Below are 23620 nucleotides of genomic sequence, written 5' to 3'. Positions count from 1 at the left end.
CTGCAGAAACAAGTTGCTACGTAGCTGTAGATGAGTCCAATCGTAATCAGCTGGCAAGTCTTACTACAGCTGATCAGTGGAATTTTGCTTATCTGGAGGGTAAGCTGTGGAGAAAAAACTTGACGTGCTAGAAAAAAAATTACTGCAATTTTGGAATCAGCATGCCAATTTTACTTTTAATCAGCATAAAAATATAACTCAACAGAATTTTTTTTTCAAATTGTTCCCCAGTGTTATCAAAGGAACACTGTTTCAAAAAATTGACAATTTATCACTTTATTTTTCAATTCACATACATTTCATCACTTCCATTATTAATTCGTAAGCATTCTCATCACTTCCATTTTTTTTCAATTCTTTTTTTGTTCTCTGTTTTAACTGTTTTAAGCAATTTTTTTCTCATACTCCTCAGGTTGAAGTTGCATTACTATTTGCCACAGTGTCTTCTTTGATATGACCAGTAAAGGGCGCCAAAGCTGTAAATGTTTAAGTCTAGATTTATATATGATTTTTCCTCTATTCTGCAGCATGTGTGCTTTTGTTTAGCAGCAGTGAAGTACAGTATGATACATCAGCATAATATACATGAGAGAGTGCTGACTATAGACGTTAATAATGGCACTTTTAAAAAACTGATATAATCTGAACATTTATTTAGAGGATTTAATTAAATCAAACGTGTGTCCATTTCTGCATTGAGCTTTGTACAAAAAAATGTAACAGGGGTGGATTTGAATTTCAAAGGGTCCAAAAGTTAAAATGACAAGAGAGTATATATTTTCTTTATTTTCCTTTATTTCTTGCTGCTGTTGTCTTGCAGTCATATTAAAAAATGCAATTCATTAAATATTTGATAGATGGCGCTAAAGACAAGGTGAAAATGGTGCTCAGCATTTCGTTTGCTCTCTGTCTCCTTTTCCTCGACTCAGTGGCAGAACATGCGTCTTACAGTATCATCTGCAGCTTCTCCTACACACACAAGTATGTGGACTCCTGAACATTACACCCATATGTGATTGTTGAACAGCTCATTCTAAGACCATGTGCATTGATCTGCTGCTGTAACACCGTCTGCTCGTGTGGTTTCGGTCTCTCCATCAGATGTGGAACCTGGCTGCAGGGATTTGCTCCCATTCAGTCGCAAAGAGCACCAGTGACCGCTGATGTTATGTTATGTGGCCGATAAGGTCCGGCTGAGGTCTGAGTTCCAGTTCATCCCAAAGGTGCTGGACGGGGTTGAGGTCAGGGCTCCGTACAGGCCAGTCAAGTTTTTCCATAGCAAACTTGGAAACACGATTCTTTATGGACCTCACTTTGTGTGCTGAGGCATTGTCATGTTGAAACAGGGAGGACCTTCCCCAAACTGTTGCCACAAAGTTGTATGATGTAGCATTAAGATTCATTTAAAGTCCCTTATGTTCTCAGTTGCCTTCTTACCATGGCTGATTGGATCCTACATGAACACAGCCTCTTCTGTTAGTAAGTAAGTTACATACGTTTTGCTTATTTCCTATCAGAGATTTTCTGTGTTTCTGTTTTTGTCTCTGCGCTCCTCTCGTTGGTTTCTAGTGGGTTGAGCTCAGTTGGAAAAAAGTATGTGCTTCGGTGCACGAATCAGGATTTCAACAACATGAATCATAATCCGATGACAGTTGGTGGGTTGTTTGGTCACTGTCAATCAAACTGAAGCCCAACGTTCAGGGGCTTCAAGTGAATCTAAGAAACTAACCCAGAACGTACAGCTTGTGTGAACTGTGGCGGAGGAGGAACACGTACTTTTTCATAGTGTCACTGGAGCTTGAATTGTGATTCCTTTAAATAGAATAACAATTCCAAGACAACAAACTTTAAAGAAGAGGTTCAAATGTTAAAACAATACTCACATACCCATTGAAACTGAAATTTTGGTTGTTGTAATTGTTTCTCCCCTCCACACTGGCTGTGAATAAATGAACACATACCATCTTTATTCTGACCTATTAGCTTTGTTTTGGCACAGAAAAAGGATTTTGTTCTCAATCTCTTACATTGGATTTGTATTAGGAAGGTTCAGGGCCAGTATGGACAGGAGCAACAATTACAGCATCCAACCTTTGAATGTACAAATGGACATGTCAGCACCCTTTGAATTGTGTGTTTCAAATCCATGTTTATGTTTATGTCATGTAAAACACAAATCCATGTTTCTAATGAGAACCATGGCCCAGGGTTTTTCTGTGAGCCAGCTTGCATTTTTAACTTTTGCACAAATGTCACATGAGCTCTGGCAGACTGTGGTGAGACAACTTTTCCGTGTCATGTTCAGAATCTTTACATGATTGCTTTGCAAAATATTTTACTTTCCACTGGGTGGTATAGAAAGCCTTAGTTTTATTTCATTGTGTGGCAGTAAACAATTCTGCCTTGTGACATTTGCTCTTGCAAATGATATTATGGTCTGTCCAAGTCGAATGACCTCCTGTATCAAATGGCTATTTGTGTAGTCTACCCTTTATAAAACACTTCACATAAATATATGCACAGTTCATCCTGGTACAAAGCCCTTTTACTCCTAACATTTAGATACTCTCCAAAAATGACTATTGTATCTGTGTGTAATTTGATGCAAATATGGATCCAAATAGATCCAGATGAGAGGATTGTGCAGCCGTGTCTGATTCCAACAAGCTATACAAGGTCACGTGTCAGGAATGAGATGGAAACGGATCCAGTACACGTTTGTACAGAGGTTTTCTAGTCAAAAGAGAGATTTTGGGCAGAGTATCACTTTGAACTGCCAGTATTGTGATGAGTACAACGATGATTATTGGAACAAGATGCAACCACAAGTCTCATGAGTGAATTGTGTTGGTAGACGAGATTGAGGTATCTTAATCAAGTTGCTGAGTAAAACCCGGAACACCCTCAAATCTGTGGTTCTACTAAAAAAAGGTGTCTAGATAACTCAGTAAAGCTGCAGCTTGGAGTGGGTCTCAGGAAACATTCAACATAACAAATTAACCACTGATTTGTTTTTCTCATTTGCTTCCTGAAATGTTGTGTTCTGCACTGAAGGTCAACTGTTGCCCAGCAACAGAAAAGAAATGAATGGAGATGATTCACTAGCTCAACTCTACGCAGTATCCCTCATGAATCAACTTGTTGCGCTAACATGCTAATGGGAAACAGTTCAATTTTGAGTAGTTTGTGATTTAGTCCGAAATGACTGAAACTCTGTTCATGTTTGTTTGGCTCGTGTTGCTGGGCCTTGAGGCGAAAACGAACATAAACGAGTTCAGAGGTTTACCACGTGGATAAACGGAAGCACAAACTCTTTCACAAAAATCGACCCGCACAGAAGCGAGACCCTTGAGATATTCACACAGGAAGGAAACGCACGTCAAACCTGCCCCTGTTCTGTCCCCTGTGCCCAGCCTGCACATCGCCTCGCGCTCCACTAGCACATGTATTTGTGGTGTACTGTAGAAGAACAGCGCAATGAGGGTGTTAAACTGCAACAGTGTTTGTGCACTACACTGTGGTCTGTAAAGCCACGTTTTAAACTTTCACATTTTGGTTTAACTGTGTCTTTCAAAACACAAATCTGCTTCTGCACCTCAATGGAATATATGGAAATCAGGCTCATTATCAGGAGCAGAATCAAACTTGAGTTGATGTCATATTATTATAATATTTTCCAGTGTTCATGAGCAAAACTCATGTGGGTGTTTATTACATGCAGACATTAAACACATTTCATTAACAAAACATTTCCCTGTTTCACCACATGAACAGCAACTTAAATTATCTCTATATTTATTTCCAAAATCATATTTCATATCATAATCATATAACACTTTTTCACTTTCATAAGCACACATTTAGACATCATAGGAGTCAGATCCACACTAAAATAAATATTTCAAAGATGCTACAACTAAACCAGCGTGTTAGTGTTAACCGATTAACTCTCAGCATTTATCAAAGGCACATTATTTGCTTATATGTGTGGAAGTTGCTTCCATTTATTTCACCACCAATTTTAAAGCTGGCAATAAAGAGTGTGCAATATTTTCTATGGGCTTTAACATTGCAGACCCTTTCATATTAAGCCATTCAGTGCAGATATGATACGTCATAAGAATCACATTCAGTATAGGAATCATTTGGGTAATGTGATGAGTATGAGTCACTCCTGTCTGAGATATTCAGGGCAGTTTACATTCTTTCACTGAAGTAAAATTACGACACTAAGACACAAAGCCTGTCACCCCCAACTCTTCAGATCTTATAGAGACCAAAGAAGTTGGCATAATGTGCATGGCTAAGAGAAAACGGGTGCGATACATTCACAAAAACTCTGTCGTGTTTCTGCAGCTGCAGGGCGGAGCCGAGGTAACTCTCTGTGGTCCAGGCGTGGCCCGGCCTCTGAGAGCAGAAACCTGCTCTGTGGGCCTCCATCAGGGTCACAGGTGAGGGACTTCCTGCTTTCCTCATGAACACGGTGTGAACAAACGAGGACGTGGGGGAACAGTCCTTAAAGATCAGCTCCACTCGTGAGTAAATGTGGTAGAGTCCGGTCTCGTTGACTTGCAGGGCACCATCTTGAAACCGGTATGCCACTCCTCCGGACGTGAACGCCCGACCTGTCTGCGGATCCCATCGCAAAGTCTTAGGGAATTCTTTAACTTCAATCCGCCCTGCAAGGGAAGAGAAATGATGTTACTACTTTCATTGCTATGTAGAATAGAGAATCATATAGTAAATGTTCAATTTTTATGATTATGTTACCCATCAGGTGTGCTGCCGGTCTGTCCTTTTCATCTTCATTCAACTCAGGTTCATAGAAACCTGAAACAACCGTCAGATTAGAGTCACATCCCCTCTTCTTTTCCTTTATTGGGAATACTTCATGTGCGTTGAGAGGTGTTTACACTTACCAATTTGCTTCTGAGCTGTGTTATACTCAGTCACGGGTTTAGCCTTCAGTGAGACACAAAAGAAACAGAGGAATCTAAATACCACATCACACAGACGCCTGCACCTCTGCACTTTATTCTAAAAGCCATCTGAGAGCACAAGTTAGAGAGAGGATATCCTGTCTCACTGGACTGGTGACCACAGATGGAACGATTAAGACCTTGGTTTGCATTTTTAAATGTCAGGCTGAGCTGAGGTATATCAACTCTTCACATGAAAAGTAAAAAGCGAATTAATTATTAAACTTTGCAGAGCTGTGTTAACTTTCCAGCTGGGTTTTCCACTCTCCCACCTCCCTATCACCCCCAGCAAAGGTGAGGGAAGTCACACCTTTTTTATTTGCAGCTTTAACCCCCATTAAAACGATATAAGAAGCAGTATTCTACACAAAGCAATACTATTAATATTGACATTATTATTATTATTTCTTGGCAACCGTTGCTCAATTATTACTACTCTGTCTTGGTCTGCTTCTAATATTCTACACATGGCTGTCATGTTTTCACATTTCTCCTGTTTTTAACCTCAAAACTATTGTTTTCCACACACTGCTGCAGTCATCATTAGCTTATTCCTCTCTGATCTTCAAACTGCTCTCTTATGTTCACTTCCATATATCCATTCCCACACAGTGGCTCCTTACCTCTCTCATCTTTCTCAGCTCTGTCTGTATGTTGTTAATCTGGTAGGCTTCAAAGCCCAGGGCCACAAACACAAGCAGGAAGAGCATCAGCACGACCAGGGCCAACCCGGGGCTGACTCCCATGCAGCCCCGGCTCTTCCCACGGCTCCTCACCCTCTCCTGGGCAGGCGGGAAGGACCAGCAGGGTACGAGACTCGGCGGCTGGGCAGAGTGCTGCGGACCCCCACCACCATCCACAAGGAACACCTGTGGAAATGGATAGCTCTGGTCGCAGCTCATAGTGTAGGTCCTGCTGTGAGACAAGCTGTGTGTGAAGCTGTCACCTCTGCACGAAGGAGGTGTGTACTTTTGTCTGAGCACCTCTGGCTTAAAAAAAGAAGCTTGAGCTGTCAAGACATACACCACCCACAAACCCCTCCCACACACACCATGGGCTGAAGACAAGTGCCCGTTACTTGTCATTAACTTATCATATATTCCTCTCCTCTGGTCCTCATTGCTGCAAAGTATTTACCTATAACTAACTTCATTAAGCCTTGGGTCTTTTATATGCTTTTATGTACTAGGACAACTTTGTTTTTGCACTGTGTGTGTAGAGAACTGTAACCTGTAGTCTGGAGGGAAAGGAAGGTAGAGGTTTCAGCTGACCCCAGCCTCACTAACCACCATCTAGTCATCATCACCTTTTCACAAATTCCACGAAGGGAAAGATTGAGCTACCACAAACACTGCCACCAGCCCAGAATTTCATATGCAATCTAAACGGTCTTGTGGCCCAGGTCACATACTTTTTATCATTGCTGGGGATTTTTCTTTCTTTCGAGGGTGTCACTGCGCTTCTTCGAATCTGAACCATGTCCTGAATCTGAAAACGTATCTTTAGTATTCAACCTGTTCAAAAAAGCATCATTATCAAAATGTTGTATTTCAGTTATATTTCAGTATCATATCAGTCTTTGTGAGGCACAGCGTTTCACAACAGTGATACAGCAGTTTCAGTAGCACACAGCGTATTCTTGGTGGGAAGATACTGATGCCACATGAAAAGGACGTATGTCTCAACATTGGCTTTCGTGCAGGCTACGTATAAAGGGATGTTAGCCAGAGACAGAGATACTTCACAGGGGTGAGAATTAACCCCAACCAAATACCTCATAGATGAGCTTACAGGAAAGCTGAACACGCACACTGCTTTCCTCCCCACTCATTGTGGGTCTTTCTGCCACTTTTGGGTTTGTTTCCTAGGATACACAGCAATTGTGCTGCACCTACAGGTTCAATTATGTGGTCGCTTGTGGTTGCAACAGTTTCCAGAAGACATCAGTTCTTATCTGTTGATTAATCAAGAAAATGGTTTACAAGTATTACTTAGTGCTGTTGGGTGGGCTTTGGTGGTTTAGTATAAAGGGCATCTTTCCAACGACGTAGATGACACCTAATGCAAGATCAGAATCAGAAATACTTTATTGATCCCCAGGGGGAAATTAAACAACAGATATCACCAGCCTCACAGTGGAGGGGGCTGCAGTAGTGCTGTCTCACACTTAAACTTTGAGTCTTATGCTTTGTGTAAAAAGTTAATTTTGTGTTTTCTGTGTAGTTTGGTAACTGTAAAAGAAGCTCCCAAAGTCTCGGCTGCGTCAGCTGTTGCAAAAGTTTTGTTTCATTTCTCCAGACCCCTGCAGAGACAAAGGGAAACCCACCTCGCAGTATGCACACAGAGCTCTAACTAAAAGTGTAACTACGTCAGATGTAACCATAAGATGCACAGGGTGTCTGCACTCTACAGGCTGTTTCCCAGAAGCATCATGCTGAAAGCGGTCCTCACAGCAGCAGCAGCAGCAGCAGCGGCAGAGTGGGTTATGTGGGAGGGTGGGGTTTTGGGGTCTAACCAGGTCGTGTTCAGTGCTGCTGCTCCAGTTAATACAACCAGACAAGGGCACTAAAAAGAATCACTGAATCAGCAAGTCTCTCTATCGATTACCGTTTGTTTCTCACAGTTCCCCTCCTTTCTGTTGCTTAATGGAGGTAGTTGTGGTTGTGATGACTGATTACGTAAATTGAGCTGAGCCTGAAAATGACAATGAATTTCTCAACCTGAAATGAATGACATTAGTCATGTCTTTCATGCAAACATACGTTTTCCCTTACATTGCATGTCATCTGAGTGGGGATTTAACTCGACATTAAAATTCAGCTTTTTTCTATAACATTTTCACATGGTGATTCAGTCCTCATGTCTAAAAGAATAAGTCACATTTTACAGAAATCGGTCACGACATCTTAACAACTTGAGAAAATGTAGGTCTATTTCTTTTTGTTAATTACAGGATTTCGTTATACTAAAATGCTAAAAGACAAATTATTTTCTCATATGCGTTTCTCAAAAATGCTGTTGCAGAAGTATCATGACATTAATTTTGTCCATGTGACCCACCACCACTTAGGAAGCCTTTGAATGAACACAGAGCAACAACAGATTCCATAAAACTCTTCATTGTAATTCAAATCAAACAATATCATGTATCACACTCCTCATCAGAGGAAGAGTAACAGTCTAGTCCCAGGACGTGACCCGTCCTCTCCTCTGTTGTCCCAGCGTGGGATGATTTCCCAGGTATCCTCTCTGCTGCTTCACACTCTGACTTATGGTCTTGGGTGGTGTTTTTCTGTCCAACAACAGATCCCATCGTTGCCCCACCATCATTCTCTGTGTCTCTGCTCTGGGTTGAAAATGTTTGCCTTAATGAAGCGTTAACAAGGTTTGGCAGGCCAGACTGCAGCACCCTGGCGAGGCTCTGTGCCTGAGAGGAGCCTCGCTGAGCTGACGGTCCTCTGAACGCAGCAGCAGCCACCGCCAGCCTTGTATGGTCAAAGGAGAGGGGCTGGTCCTGGTCTGCACAGACTGCCTCTGAGGTTTCTGTGGTCGGTTTGGAGGGGTCAGGGGTCCCCAAATGGTTGAGAGGACCTTCATGTGACTCACAGGGACGAGTTTTTTTCGCTGTAAATGAAAGTGAAGATAAATAGAAGGATGTACGGTCAGCTACTGGTGTCTTAAATAATATTTAGTTTTGTCAGTTAGTTTTGTTTTTTCCTACTGGACATCCCCAAAAATAATCACCAGTGATCAAGAGAATCTGCAGGGAGCACAAAGCATCTGCGAGAGGATATAGGGAATATACTGTTTTTAACATGACAAAGAAGAAAACAGAGCAGGATGCCTGGTTGGTGAAAGGCATAAAAAGAAATCAGCAGAAAAAATGATTTGTGTATGTGCAGACAGAAGCCGCCTGGTTATTCAGAGATCTGAAAAGTTCTGGAAACTACCATAAAATTACTCCAAGCAGTGTTTTCAAGTCTAAAAATCACACGTTGGGTCCAATACCTACTCAACTTAACGCCCCTAAGACTCCCAAGGCTCCACTTGTCCTACAGAGTCTACTGCCTCCATTTGGATCTTAGAAACTCTAAATACTAAATAATTGTAAATACACCTTGTTGTTTGTTTTTTTTTAGATACAACAAAACCCACTTTTTTTTTTAGATACAAATTTAACATTCAATGAAAAGTAGCTTTCTTGGTTGACTATTTTAGAAAACGTCTTTCTAGAATCAGGTGGAACAGAGCTGCTGTGTGCTGTAATTACACACAAGTGAAACCGGACAGCATTGAAAATGAGATGGTATATCTCCATAATACATCTGAGCATCAAATCTGCCATTAATATATTAAGATTAATTTGAGTTTATTGACTTAAAATGGTGTTATCCACTGTATGTGTGACTCCTAAAATATGAACATAAAGTGCAAATGTCACATTCTGATATCTTGCTGTTAACCAAAATTCCCAACATTCCCATTTACCTTGTTTTGATATTCAAAACCTGCAGCTACTTGTAATTCTGGTGCTGCTGTCAACATTAGATAAACTGTTCTTTAAAAGAGAGATGAGGATTAAAAATATCAGATATAAGATGTTGGCTAATAAGAACACATGACATGCTTTTACTGTATGCAGGAGATTGGTTACAACCTTTAACACACTGACTGATACTTGGAGAGTCTTGTGTGTCTGCTCTCCTTTTGCAGTATGCTCGAGGAGTCCATGGCTTATGTTTGCAGGAGGGGTCGAGAACTCGGAGTTTGGCGATGAAGCTTTTGTACTCTTTCTCCAAAGCCTCAATGTGCAGCTGGAACTCGGCTATCTTCCTCTCTGGGTAGTGAGACAGCTGAGACTGCTGAGAGGGGAAAGGCGAAAAACAGATATCGTTTAACTTAAGGCAGGGAGTTCAGTGTCATTAGACACCATGTCTGCAGAATCCATTTTACACAGCACTGTCAATTCACTTACCTGCAAGTAATACTCTATATCATTCTTGATGCTGGGGATCCACTTTGTCACAGAGGAAGCTGAATTAAGAGTAGACTGTGAAGAAAAGGGGTGGCTGAAACAAGCTAATCCAGGTAAAGAGGAATTGAGGAGAAGTGTTTTCATAACAATCTATTACTTCATTATTACCAGCTTGGGTCTCCGCTCATGTGCATCTTTGAGGCGCCCTTCTGTTAATGAAATATTGAAAGAAAACATTATTCCTCAAGGAGCTCAGTGTTTACTATAATGTAGCACTAGAAGGAAGGGGTGGGTAACTTTTAATATTGCTTCTTACAGGGCGGATGACGAAGACATTACGCGAACATTTTCTCCAACATGTAACAACTTACTAATATAAACCAGAGAAAGCTAATATAACAACTGTGCGTTAGCGCCACTGTAGCTAACAGCTAAAGCTAAGCTATTCATACAGCAGGGTGTTTTTTTTATCGGCCATATCTTAATTAAATTGCACTCTATGTTGTGGCAAGTGGCTGCTTACCCTCTCTCTCTTTCTGAAGCCATAGTCTGTTCAATCTCCCTTGTTGCTTCTCCTCGTTTCTTGCCATTTCAACTTCTCTACAGACAGTCTGCAGACAAAACAACGTCACGTGATACAACGTCGCAGTGAGTCACTTGACGCTAACATCTCGCGGTATGATAGCTTCTTACCTATAAAAACCACATGTGGGAGCGTGTTTCGGTTCTTTTGGTTTGTATGTAGAAGTGACATGAAGCAATGATTCAAATGAAAATGAAATGATACATTAAGCATTTAAATTAGACTACAAAAGACTCACTATCAAGGTTTTGTCTTTAAATGAAAAATGGATTAATTTTTGTTTCATAATTTAAAGCCAGAACAAATGAATTGAGTTATAGCTTTTTAGAACTTTTTTTTTTTTAAATGCTTAACACTTTTAGTTTAGTAGAATAATTTAAATGACCATTTGATAAAACACTGTAATGTACTATGTAATAATTTATAACTGACCACTGAAACACTCTCCTCCATATGATGTCCATCTGATGGAATCTGACAGCAATAACTTGTAAATGTCAACATTACAGTAAACATCAGGGCTTTTTACATTAAAGTTACTTACAGGTTTTTTTTATTTCTCTGAGATATTTCTATTTGTTTCTATGCAATATTTTTTGTATTTCCTCAAAACATGTTTTATATAATAGCATTATACTTTGGGCCATGTAAAATATTGTGACATAGCTTTTTCTGAGTATTGATTCATAAAACACAACTGCAATGGAAAAGTGATGTGGGGGCAGGGTGTAAAATAATTACAGAGAACTGCAGATGTTGCCTATGTGAGGAAACACAAAACTAGGTTAAAATAAAATCCCATCATGACCATCTCGAATACAGAATAATACGTCAGGGCACAGACCATAGCATAAACCCATTTTCAACAACATATAGAAAACACAGCACTGAACGTCATAAACTTATAGTACACATGAAATATGTGTAAACCAAACTAAGAGTCTACAGACATGCTGGCGGCACTGTTAGGCTGTACTCAATGCTTACCTCATTAAGCTAATATGATTGCACTGACAATACTAACATGATAATGTTAAACAGGTATAATGTTTAACATGTTCACCATCTTAGTTTAGCGTTTTAGCATGCTAACATTAGCTAATTAGCACTAAATGTGAGGCTGAGGCTGTATGGGACATAGTGAAACTTTGACCTGCTGATGGTGTTAAAGGACAAGTCGGGATCACCAGAGTAATTAGAACTCATCAATTGTGGAGCGCCAATGTTTGTACATAATTTCAATCCATCCAATAGCTGTTGAGGTATTTCAGTCTGGACCAAAGTGGTCGACTGACATGAAGTGGCCAACATGTGTTCACAGATTCTTTCTTTTGCTGTAAGATTTGTGGCTTTTATTTAAGTTAAGAGGACATGTTTCTGTCTAGAAATATTTGATTGTGATACCGACCCAAAGAAAATATTCTCCTTTCCCCATTCAGCCCTTTCATGGAGTTCAGTGTCAGAACTGTGGTTTCATCATCGGCATGGATGGTTTTGGACATGGAAAAAGGGGAGTTATACTTATGTACTTGCTTCATTACCGAAGATAAAAGCCCTCAACAACCAACCATCGCAGTCTCTTATAATGTCCAAACAAGAATATCCATATTTCATGCTTTTGCTGCTGTATTCAGTTAAATAATAATTCATGCAAAAAAATAAATCCAACACCTTTCACAGGATATGATGCAAGATCTGAGATGTGGTTTCATCAGTGATTTGAGTCCCCGAACGCACGGAAAGTAAAAAGTAAAATATATTATTAAGTTGGCTTTACGTTTTCAGGTCCTGTCATGTGCTCTTTTAACCTCTCTTCCTTTATTTTATAAGAAACATCTTTCTCATGAGTAAAGTTGCAATGTTCTCATGCTCTGGCGTGTCTCCACTCTCTGCCACCTGCAGTGGTGTCTTCCCGACATTATTGGTAGCCTGCAGATTCACCGTCTTCCGCCCATCTTGGCCCCAGTTGACAAGCCTCTTCACTACCTCCTGGTGTCCACCTCGTGCAGCACAGTGCAGAGGAGTGTCTTTACTGTGATCTGTGCTGTTGATCTTTGCCCCGGCCTCTAGGAGCAGCACCGCCACACCATCGTGGCCGTTCTCAGCTGCAGCATGAAGCGGTGTTTTCCTCCATGAATTCCTCTCCTCTATCCCCTTATTTTTGAGTAACTGTAGAAGAGCTGAGGCCACTCTGACGTGCCCACTAGCTGCTGCGTAATGGAGAGGCGTGGAGCCATCCATGTCTTTAGCCCCTCCCTTTGCCTTGTGGGACAACAGTGAAGTCACAGCATCTACTTTCCCCTCCACAGCAGCCAGGTGGAGGGCAGTTTTTTTCTCGTTATCAGTGGTGTTTGGGTTGGCTCTGGCCGACAGCAGCAAGTCTACCACACAGCTTTCTCCCTGGGAAGAGGCTGCCCAGTGCAATGCTGTCCTCCCCAGCCTGTCTTTGACTCCTGGGTCTGCCTTGCCTTGAAGAAGCCGGATCACTGGGTCTGCATGGCCCTGCTGACTGGCTAAATGCAGAGGGGTCAGCCTGTCTTGGGCTACTGCATCAACCTAAAAAAATGACACACAACTCTCAGTCCCCACAAACATAAATCTAGATCTGAAATATGGACGCTAATGACCAACTGGTTTGACAGTTACCTGTGCTCCAGCTCTTAACAGCAGATCAACTAATTCTGGCCTATTGCACTGAGCTGCCAGGTGTAGAGGGGTTTGGGCTTTAGGTCCGGTAATGTTGGGGTCTAATCCTTTTTCCAGCAATGTCTGCACTATGGGCTCACTGCCACTGCGGACAGCCAGGTGCAACGCTGAGGAGAGGTCGGATAACGTAGCATCCAGTTTAGCCTGTTTTGCTACTAGCACTCTGAAATGAAAACGAGAAGGTCACTATTCAAGATTTCCAGTAATGGACTTGGACAATAATTGATGATTGATGATTGATAATTGATATAGGAAGAAGGATATGAACATTATATTTGTGTCAGTGTGTATGTACTGGTGTGTTGAATGTTTAGATATGTTTTTATTGTATGTTCTGTTGTATAATGTACATGTTATCGTTTGTCACTTTGCAAAAATCTAACAACAGAAATATTTAAAGCCACCATGTGTGAAATTGATCAGGATCTTGTGGTGCCCCCTGGTGGTATAAAAACAGCACTGTGTCAGTCAGCAGTGTGTGCAGCAGGGATGTACTACAGAGAAATTATGAGGGGCCACTGATGTCTTGTCCCTTTGTTTTCTTTTTCATGTGTGTTAACTCATATTTGGGAGCTTGATGTTTATTTACATTATTGCTAAGGTTCTCTTAAACCTTCACATGCAGCAAGTCATTGTTATAACTTGTGGTTCTGGCTCTGTGTGTTTGTGTTTCATACATTATTGCTAATAGAAACACCTCGCCCTAGCAAGAAAATACAGACAGAGCCTCTTCACCATACAGATCTGTCCAGCTCAACCTGCCCTTTTTTGAGATTATATGACCAACTAACAGTGTTAGTTTTCATGAGATGCAGCATGGCAGTCATGACAGTAGTCACACATCGTTATTCAAGTTTGTATTTGAAATAATAATGTATTGTTTCCTCTGAGCTTTATCTTCGAGGAGCTTCTGTCCTTGGTTCTTATTTTACATAATTTGAATATAATAATCTAATATGTAAGCAGTGACAACAATAACAGGTTTTGAATCGGGATAACCTTGTGTGTGTGTGAGAGAGAGAGAGCAAGAGAGCATGCATGTGCATGCGTGGCCATGTGTGGGTGCAGAAGTGGTGCACTCCCTGGATAACACCATTTGGCTGAATCTCTGAATCACGCCTCATCAATATGTCAAAGGTGGGTGAGATATCTAATAATCAAAACCTTATTCATGCACCACATTTTCTTTGAAGTTTTTTATTTGTGTCAAATGTATGACATGCAGTCAGGGGTGGAAGAAAGATTCTGATTATTTGTAAAAGTAGTAAAATACATATTTATATTTAAATATAAATCAAATTGATTCATGAAATGATAATATTACATTCTATGATTTAAGATTTAAGACTGGGATTCTGGTGGGTTACATATAAAGATGTGCCAGTTTTGTCTTAAGTGTTCTGGGCAGGAAGGAGATTTCTTCAGAGGGAGAAAACTGAGAGGCTCTTCATGTTTCTAACTCTCTTAAAAAACACAATGAAAAGTCACTAATAATAATATCCCGTAGCTCTCAGATCCCCTCAATGTAAACGTTACCTGAAGACTTCTGTGTGCCCCAGCTCAGCTGACAATAGGAGAGGAGTGTACCCCTGTTTGTCCAACAGGTTCACATTTGCTCCGCTGTCTATGAGAATGGTTACAACTCCATCATGGTTCTGTTTAACAGCCGAGAAGAGAGCAGAGCCCAGCGCTTCTTCACTGACATTACCTATGGTTTAAACAAAATGTAGTGTGAGCTTGTATGTTTGCAGTTTCATGCTTTATTTATGTACAATTAACATCTTAACAAGTCTAATGAATGGTGATATAGCATACTTCAAGATGTTAAATAACATTATAAATGTGGTAGTCTTTGGTGAAAACACTCACCAAGCAGCAGACGGAGAATTGATTCTTCATTGAGCTTAATGGCTTCATTCACAACATCACAGTTAACTGCAGCTCCTGCGTTTAGAAGGACAGTCACTGTTTTGTCATTGTTCCTGGAAACTGCATAAAACAGAGCTGTCTTTTTATGGTGGTTTCTGGCATCGACAGAGGCCCTGCTCTGCAGCAGCGTCTCAGCCAGCCTCCAGTTGTCTTCCATGGCTGCCATGTGAAGAAACATGTCCTGTGTGTTGCTCTCAGACTGCTTGTTCTCTTCCTGCACCAGGACTTTCACAGAATTCAGGTGCTCATTTTCCGCTGCCAGGTGAACAGGGGTTTTGCCTTGCAGATCCGGAGTGTAGATGGGGGCCCCGGCCTGTATGAGGGTCCTGACTGTCTCAGTGTGACCCCTGCTGGCTGCTTTATGAAGAGCTGTGTGGCCCTTATTATCCTGCATGTCCAGTCTGGCTCCTTTACGGATCAAGAGCTCAATGATGGACAGGTGACCGTACTCAGCAGCTACATGTAACAGAGTCTCGTTGGAGGAATTGACGATATTAATATCAGTGTCTTCTAACAGCTCTTCCAGCAGTACTAGCTCTCCATCTGTAGCTATCACGTGGATGAGATTATCTGGTTTACTTTGTGCTGGTTTACTGTCTTCTGGTTTTAAAAGTGGCACAGTGCTTCTGTCTTCCTTTTCAGGGCTAGATTTCTTGGTCTCTCTGGTGGCAAATAAGAGAGTCTTCTCAGTGACAATTCTATCTGTAATTTTATCCATCACCTCCTGGTCCCTCTCCAGCAAATATCCAATCAGCTGTCTACTTGTGTCTCGAATACGTTCATTCACACCACCCACATAGGTCTTGATTCGCTGATAGAGGTTGGGTTCTGCCAGCATAAGACATGGATGGAAGAATTTCCGACATGCCCTTTCACCTCTGGCCTCCAGGAGGTCCAGGACCCTGGAGTTTTGATCTTTGCGAGTCCCGATGGTCAAGACGATGGATCTCTTCGCTGCTGTCATGACCCCCTCTGTGACGAGGAGATCCAGTAGATCCTCGGTATGTGATATCCCATAAACTAGATCCCTCCTCTTTGCCCGGATTACATCCACAGCATAGGGGTTGATATAGTTTGATGCTGCTTGAGCATCAAAACCCTTGAGTATATTGAACATTTTAGATGCTAAAGGTTCTCTTAAACCTTCACATGCAGCAAGTCATTGTTATAACTTGTGGTTCTGGCTCTGTGTGTTTGTGTTTCATACATTATTGCTAATAGAAACACCTCGCCCTAGCAACAAAATACAGACAAGCCTCTTCACCATACAGATCTGTCCAGCTCAACCTGCCCTTTTTTGAGATTTTATGACCAACTAACAGTGTTAGTTTTCATGAGATGCAGCATGGCAGTCATGACAGTAGTCACACATCGTTATTCAAGTTTGTATTTGAAATAATAATGTATTGTTTCTTCTGAGCTTTATCTTCGAGGAGCTTCTGTCCTTGGTTCTTATTTTACATAATTTGAATATAATAATTTAATATGTAAGCAGTGACAACAATAACAGGTTTTGAATCGGGATAACCTTGTGTGTGTGTGAGAGAGAGAGAGCAAGAGAGCATGCATGTGCATGCGTGGCCATGTGTGGGTGCAGAAGTGGTGCACTCCCTGGATAACACCATTTGGCTGAATCTCTGAATCACGCCTCATCAATATGTCAAAGGTGGGTGAGATATCTAATAATCAAAACCTTATTCATGCACCACATTTTCTTTGAAGTTTTTTATTTGTGTCAAATGTGCAACATGCAGTCAGGGGTGGAAGAAAGATTCTGATTATTTGTAAAAGTAGTAAAATACATATTTATATTTAAATATAAATCAAATTGATTCATGAAATGATAATATTACATTCTATGATTTAATTACTATTACTGATGCATTAACAAGTAATCAGCATAATATTGTAGCTAGTTGAGGTAGAGCTAGTTCTAACTACTTATAACACTGCATTAAACATTTTACAAGATGTTTATATATTTTGTATGTAAAATCTTAATCTGCAAAGTGACTAGTAAATATAGCTGTCACACAAATGTCGTGGAGTATTTCCCTCTCAAATGTAGTGAAATAGAATTATGAAGTAGTATACAATGGAAGTATTCAAGTAAAGTACAACTAACGCAGTACTTGAATGTAGTCTGGACAACGTCATGTTTGTTATCATTAACGACGCTCCGGATTTAGATTAAAATATTGGGTTTTTATTTCGATTTTCTTTCTATTTTATTGTTTTATTTTCACATCCAACAGGGTTCGTTTTGTTGCCGGTGTAATCTTTTCACTGATGTGCCCTTGGTAACTTCTCAGGACCGTATTATGCAGAGATTACAAAGTCGGTTCACTTCCCGTAATACACGCCTCCTCCGTCGTGACGTAGATCTTCCGAGCGCTCCCTCTCCTTATATGGCAGGGAAGGACTCCGCTTTCCGGGATGATGTCATGATGCCCCAAGTTTTTAGAAATCAGAACAAGTTAAAGCTGATTTATGGAGAAATTAGAGTTCCCGTTATAATTAAACATGTAGAATAATAGTTTTATTCTATTTGGACGCAACACATGAATAAGAATAAACCCCCAGACCATCAATGTTGTTAAGTGGTTCATCATTTCATTGTTAATAAAGGATATTAAATTAGCCTGATGTACTTGTATTTGTTTATGAATGTATTCATATAAAAAAAGACAAACAGTTGATTTAGCTGCGTTTATGCATCAAACCATGTTATAAAAATCTTCCATATGGATTTATAAGACAAGATATATAAAGAGAAGAAAAAACAAAGGAGAAAGGAAAAGAAAGAAAAGAAAAGACAGAATAGGCGTATAAAGCATATTTGTTTAATGTTTAGGCTTTATTGTGCATCAGTTAATAACCTGTTCTATTTCTTTGGCATGTGAAATCACGACAGGTCTGTGTTATCTTAGGCATAAATCAACAACTGGTGAGCCAACGCAAGCTACAGTGGAGGCATGAAGACTGTGAGAAAGCAACATTTAGTTTTATCATAAATCAGTCTGTGCCGCCCTCTAGTGTTTTATTATGAGCAGGACACACTGAGTATGAGTGTTGAATACTGTATTACCTGTGTGCCACCTCTGGCCTGTCCCACCACATTCACCTGCTGTAGTTAGTGTCTGTGCAGGAATGAGGCTTCTAATGTTTTTAAGTCAAAGGGTCCTTACTGTCAGACTCATACAGCTCCTATCTGTGTTTTACTTCATACCTTTGATGTAGGCTATATTTACATAATTGAAGGGTTTGACAAAGCTGGTCATAACTGGAAATATTAGGATGGGTTTACCAGCATTGCTGATGGAGACAAACGTCTTTAGAAAACACTCATATTTAGTTGTCGTCTTGTGTCAGTCCCTGAATTTAAAGGCCTGTCAATGAGGCTCCTATCTTGTGTTTTGATTTTTTGGTGTTGCCTTTGTTTACATTTTGATAAGGCTATTGTTTGTTCCTTTAAACTACTTATACAGAGAGGAGCTTATTCATTGAAAGTACACTAAATAATGACTATATGACAATAGGATACAATGTATCCAGAATACACTTGCATTTTATTGAGTTAATACTCCGTCATGTGTTATCTCTGATGTGGCTTATGTCTTTAAATTTGCAATATATGACCTAAGACTTTTGTGTATTTATTTGTGTTTGTTTCCACATGCTGGGGCTTTCTTTAATCGCAACAGGACAGGAAGTAATGTTGAATAACTGGATGGTGCAACAGCATGAAGGGTTGCCTTTGATTTTCCTGTTATTATGTGTCAAATCAGATGCCTTCAGTTGCTCAGTTCAACCTGCTGCAACTCTGTAACAGTGTTTTACAGTTATACTTACAGTGTCATATGTTAACACCTGAGAACAATAGGAGGTTTGTGTAATATCTATACTCTTCAGGTATAGGTCTGTGTGTGCTGAGACATAAAGTGGAGATCTCAAGCTCTACAAGCCCAATTTGCAGAACTGGCCTCCATCAGTACTAAGTGAGCCTGGTCTGTCAGCTGAAACACAATCACTTAGCCTGGATCAATACCAGCACTAATGGAATTTACCTTGAGGTACTGGGAACTTGCAGCTCTTGCAACATGTTGCAACATGTTTTATTGTTTGAGCTCCTGACATGGCACACCCACTTTTTTTTTCTGTCACACACGTACAAGAACACAGAGGCAATGTTGCTTCATTTCATGTGGTTTATTTTCTTAAATATTGATTAGTTTCTGAAGTGCTCAGAAAACAAAACATAAAAAATTATACAGTATTCTTATTACAAATGGTAAACATAAGTACTCCAAGTTGATCTTATATACATATAACAATGAGTGAAACCCCATTAAACAGCTTTAGAAAAAAACAAGTAAATCTTGAAGCTTTTCTAACTTAATTTCTTACAATTAAGAAAAGTACATTGTACTGTAACTCAGAAGTCAGGCAGCTTTTGTTACAACTTTTCAGCCGTTTAGAGTTGGCCAACACACCCAAGTTTGAGGCCATTATGGCTACAGCAAGAAAAGTCTCTATCGCAGGTTCTTCAATCCTCTAATACTGAATTTCTCCTTTGATGGTCATGATAAGGTCCATGCAGAGCTGGGAGTAAATCAAGAAAACTTTAGTCCCGTCCAGTTCTGTAAAAACAGCACGAGACAGAAACAGAAAGGTATCCTGCTTGTTGCCATGCCCCCTCTGGTTCATGGCTACTGTCACTGTCCCGAGCCCCTCTCTGGGACGCGCCAAGGGGGAGCGCGTGGCACTCGTGGAACTTCAGCTCGGCCCCCGGTCCTGCCAGTGTCGCGCCACATCATCCCAAATCCCGTCACGATTTCGGGAGACACAGCCACTCACTATCACAGGAAGCGTCCGTTTCGTTCAACTACAGTCTTTTCTCTCTCCGCCGCGCGCTAACGCCACCTCAGAAGGTCTGGAGCTGCTGCGTCAACATGAGCTGGCACCCGCTGTTGACGTGGTTCATCACCTTCTGCTTAAGCTGGGCCACCTGCTCGCGCAACATGTTGGCGGTGGACGCAAGCTCCGAGTTCTGGGACTTGAGGGTCTTCACTTTGTCCTCCAGCCTCGAGATGCGCTCCAGCTTCCTCTTCCGGCATTTGGAGGCAGCGATGCGGTTCCTCATCCGCTTTCTCTCGGCCTTGATGCGCTCCTGGCTCTCCATGTCGATTGGGGAGAGGGGAGGGGTCTCCCCCGGCATCTCAGGCACGATTTGGGGCTCCTCCTTGAGCGCCGTGAGCCGGGGGAGCTGGGCGGGGGATGGCTGCCCGTAGATGGGAAGTTGCGGCGGGGCAGCAGGGAAGGACATAGTCGGGGCTGAGGTGGTGTAATTCGGTGCCGAGACGGTGCTGATGGCCGGGTTGAAAGTGTTCAAGTCCTCATACACCGGCGAGTCGGAGCGCATGGTGGCGTTGTTGTTGTAAACGGTGGCACCGGCTACAGATGAAACAGGCGGCAGGGCAGTGTTGACGCTGGTCTGGGGAGCTGAGGTGACACTCACATTAGGTGTGCCCGGCATGTGCTGGTGGTGGAGCTCCGCCAAGGCTCGGACGAACCCCTCCGCGAAGCCCTCCTGCTCGTCCGTGACATTCTTGGGGCACAGAAACTGGGTCGGTGTCGGCGTGGTGGTGATGAGTCCGTTGCTGGACTGGATGATGAGCCGCTCCAGCTCCGGGGAGGCCAGCTTCAGCAAGCCCACATCAGGGGAGGTGAGGATGTCGCTGGCTTTGGCCCGGAGGTGAGGTTTCAGAGTGCTCGTCGGGTCTGCGAGGTTCAATGTCATGTTGTTTTTCAGCGTTTTGGGGTTGTTGTACCCGTAGCCGGCGTTGTCGTGCTGGGAGAAAGTGTTGAGTGAGTCGTCATAGAAAGTAGTTTCCATCTTGGAATACATAGAAGACAAACCAAAAACAATGTCTACTACAAAGTCTTCAACAAAACAACTCTTCGTCCCCCCTTCTCTTCTTCCTGGTTTATCAGTTGAGGGGGAAAAAAACACTGGTTTCCAAACGTCCTCTCTGTGCGTAAAAACTTCCAAACTTTGAGTGCGCACTTTCTTGACACAGGAATCAGGACTTACTTCTTTCAGCCAGCGATGGTCAAGTGTTCAGTGCTGAGTTGTAACAGTTCACAAAGCTTTAGCCAAAGTATCCAGACTTGTATTGAGTCCGTGAATGAAAAGCGCCGAGTGGCTCTAACTTGTCTTGTGAGGCGGCAGCACTGTGGTGCTTCGTCTGCCTGGCTGTGTATATACTCTGAGACGTACAGCGTGGAGGCAAACTTTATCTGCTGCCGCTGCCTCTCTAAAAATAGCCATGATGTCATGACGGGGCTCTCCCATTGGCCGGAGGGCGTGTCGCGGGGCGGGGCCCGCCCCGCCGATAAGGCTCGTTGCCTTGACGACCACCCAGAAGATTCTTAATCTCGCGGTGGATTGTGGGATGAGGTAATGCTGTAAGGAGAGCGTAAGCGCGGTGCATTGTGGGATGACGTATTGTTTTTGAATATCTAGTTACCCGCTCTACTGTCAGTGGCGGGACAGCCAGCGCTCAGGCTGTGCGTCTCTCACCTCACCGATTGAAACAGCTCTACGATATTATTATTATCTATTTTCTGTCTTTTGTTTATTACGCTTTTTCTATTCGCTTTTTGTACACATAGAAGTATTTAATTTAACCTTGTAGAAGCAGTTGAAAGATCTCTAATAGCTTATGAATTTCATCAAATCTTTTCTATGATATTCATCCTTATGTTAACAGTAAATGACACCCTCATCATTATCTTCTACTTTACTACATTTTATAAAAGTTTCTGCCTTTATATCAGCCATATAACACTAACAGTAAATCACACTGTTCTATTCTAGTCTGACATTCAAGTTTGTTATTCTTTATCTGGCTTCAAAACAGTACAGTAAGACAATTACAACCTTCTATTCTGCCATTCAAAGTTTTCCAAGTTATCTGGCTTCAAAATGGCCATATTATGGTACAATAGATGAAAAAAAAACCCTCACATATTCTAATCTATTCTGCCATTTAAGCTTTTTCAAGTTTGTCTGACTTCAAAATACCATTTTGTGATAGAGTAGGTTATAAGAAAATGGCTCTTACAAATTCTATTAAATTCTATTTTGCAAATCAAGGTTATTCACTTTTAACCAACTTTAGAATAGCAATATTATATGATATGAGTAAATAAAAATTACCCCAACAAATTTCTATTCTATTCTATTCTATAATATTCTACTCTACTCTACTCTCCAAATATTGCAGCTATATGTGAGCTCTAGTTTCTATGGGCTAGAACTGGAGAAAGTTGTGAGCTCAAAAAACATGGAAAAAGTGAATGAAAACCGTTACGTGAAAACAAATTATATATTTTTCCGTGTGTGTGTGCACTCATGGTGGAAAGTCTTCTTGTTCTGACTGTCATTTAACTTCTCAGTCACGGTGGTCTCTGGTTGGTGGTCCCCTATAAATTGTCCTATATAGCACACATACACTTTTAGTTTTGATTGCACAGTGCATGATGAGGGAATCAAAATTTGACACCTGGACAGGTTAATATAAACAGACATATTTAAATATAGGAGAAATGCATTAAAGCTCAGTTATTTACCTGAAGTGTCGAGCCAGGCCTATCTTATTGAGTCATGTACTTTGGTACTTACCAGTCTTTTCTTCCCTTCAGTCATTAGGACACAGATTTAATACGACCTTTTTGCTTTTACCACTGCAGAGACCACACGTCTGGAAAGCTACATTTAAGACCTTTTATTTCTGCTACAACTGCAAATTGTTAAAGATAGATCTACAGACGTCTGTTCATCCTCATAAAGAGCAAGTACATTTCCTATTATCCATGTCAGGGTGTGTAATTAGTGTACTGCAGTCCATTGTCCCCTGCCCCTCGGTCAGAAATCACAGCTGGTTTAATGGCAGGAGGTTAACCGTGTGTCTTACGTGTTCCCCTCTAGTCTTCCACACTCCCACTGTCTGGGTCATCTTCTGCCCTGCCAGCTTTACTGCCTACTATCTCCAGCGCACCACGTCTAAATATGTCCCCCTTGTGTGACAAGTAAATCAGTCCCCTGGCGCTGGCTGGCTCAGAGAGGCACCTAAGGAGGATGAACCGGATCATAAAACACCACCACAGTCTGACTTTTTATGGCTGCTAATGTTGCCTTTATGTACTGTTGTATATGTCAAACCATGGCTATCAATAAAGTTGGATGTAATCTGATCTAGTGGGTTGATTTAACTGATCTTGCGAAGTTTCTTTTTTTTTTATTTAAATGCTTTAGAGAAGATTGCTTTGCTCCATGGTCATGTACACAGAAGGGAAAGGTTAAGGTATATACTTGCACCTTCTTGGGACTGACATGGCATGTAACAAACCCCTTTTCTTCACTTTCATTAATTTTTTCTGGGT

General features: G+C 41.4%; 4 protein-coding genes across 7 annotated transcripts; all 4 read right to left on the bottom strand.

Annotated features, from left to right (window-relative positions):
- Window positions 1-3720: 3720 nt before the first annotated feature.
- Window positions 3721-5881, bottom strand: faslg (Fas ligand (TNF superfamily, member 6)). The gene is made up of 4 exons (XM_070909395.1): window positions 5603-5881; window positions 4920-4962; window positions 4771-4830; window positions 3721-4679 (listed from the first exon to the last, which is right to left on the bottom strand). Exons 1-4 carry the CDS (start codon window positions 5879-5881, stop codon window positions 4261-4263), a joined length of 801 nt encoding a protein of 266 aa, XP_070765496.1. The 3' UTR covers window positions 3721-4260.
- Window positions 5882-7048: 1167 nt separating this feature from the next.
- LOC139288020 (uncharacterized) lies at window positions 7049-10557 on the bottom strand. Of its 4 annotated transcripts, none has more exons than XM_070909253.1 (5): window positions 10478-10557; window positions 10123-10163; window positions 9955-10029; window positions 9637-9841; window positions 7049-8603 (listed from the first exon to the last, which is right to left on the bottom strand). In XM_070909253.1, exons 1-5 carry the CDS (start codon window positions 10542-10544, stop codon window positions 8122-8124), a joined length of 870 nt encoding a protein of 289 aa, XP_070765354.1. In that variant the 5' UTR covers window positions 10545-10557; the 3' UTR covers window positions 7049-8121. The 4 variants fall into 4 exon arrangements, with proteins under 4 accessions (XP_070765354.1, XP_070765356.1, XP_070765355.1 ...); XM_070909255.1 differs by having other exon boundaries at window positions 9652-9841; XM_070909254.1 differs by having other exon boundaries at window positions 9637-9838.
- Window positions 10558-12355: 1798 nt separating this feature from the next.
- caiap (CARD- and ANK-containing Inflammasome Adaptor Protein) lies at window positions 12356-16289 on the bottom strand. The gene is made up of 4 exons (XM_070909549.1): window positions 15113-16289; window positions 14780-14951; window positions 13184-13406; window positions 12356-13093 (listed from the first exon to the last, which is right to left on the bottom strand). Exons 1-4 carry the CDS (start codon window positions 16287-16289, stop codon window positions 12356-12358), a joined length of 2310 nt encoding a protein of 769 aa, XP_070765650.1.
- Window positions 16290-19366: 3077 nt separating this feature from the next.
- jun (Jun proto-oncogene, AP-1 transcription factor subunit) lies at window positions 19367-21440 on the bottom strand. Its single transcript, XM_070908552.1, has one exon. It carries the CDS (start codon window positions 21078-21080, stop codon window positions 20097-20099), a length of 984 nt encoding a protein of 327 aa, XP_070764653.1. The 5' UTR covers window positions 21081-21440; the 3' UTR covers window positions 19367-20096.
- Between the last annotated feature and the right edge of the window lie 2180 nt (window positions 21441-23620).

Source organism: Enoplosus armatus, chromosome 7, assembly GCF_043641665.1.
Source record: "Enoplosus armatus isolate fEnoArm2 chromosome 7, fEnoArm2.hap1, whole genome shotgun sequence".
NCBI classification, from domain to species: Eukaryota; Metazoa; Chordata; class Actinopteri; order Centrarchiformes; family Enoplosidae; genus Enoplosus; species Enoplosus armatus.
Note: the sequence above shows the minus strand (reverse complement) of the source record. Positions and strands in the feature narration are given on the sequence as shown.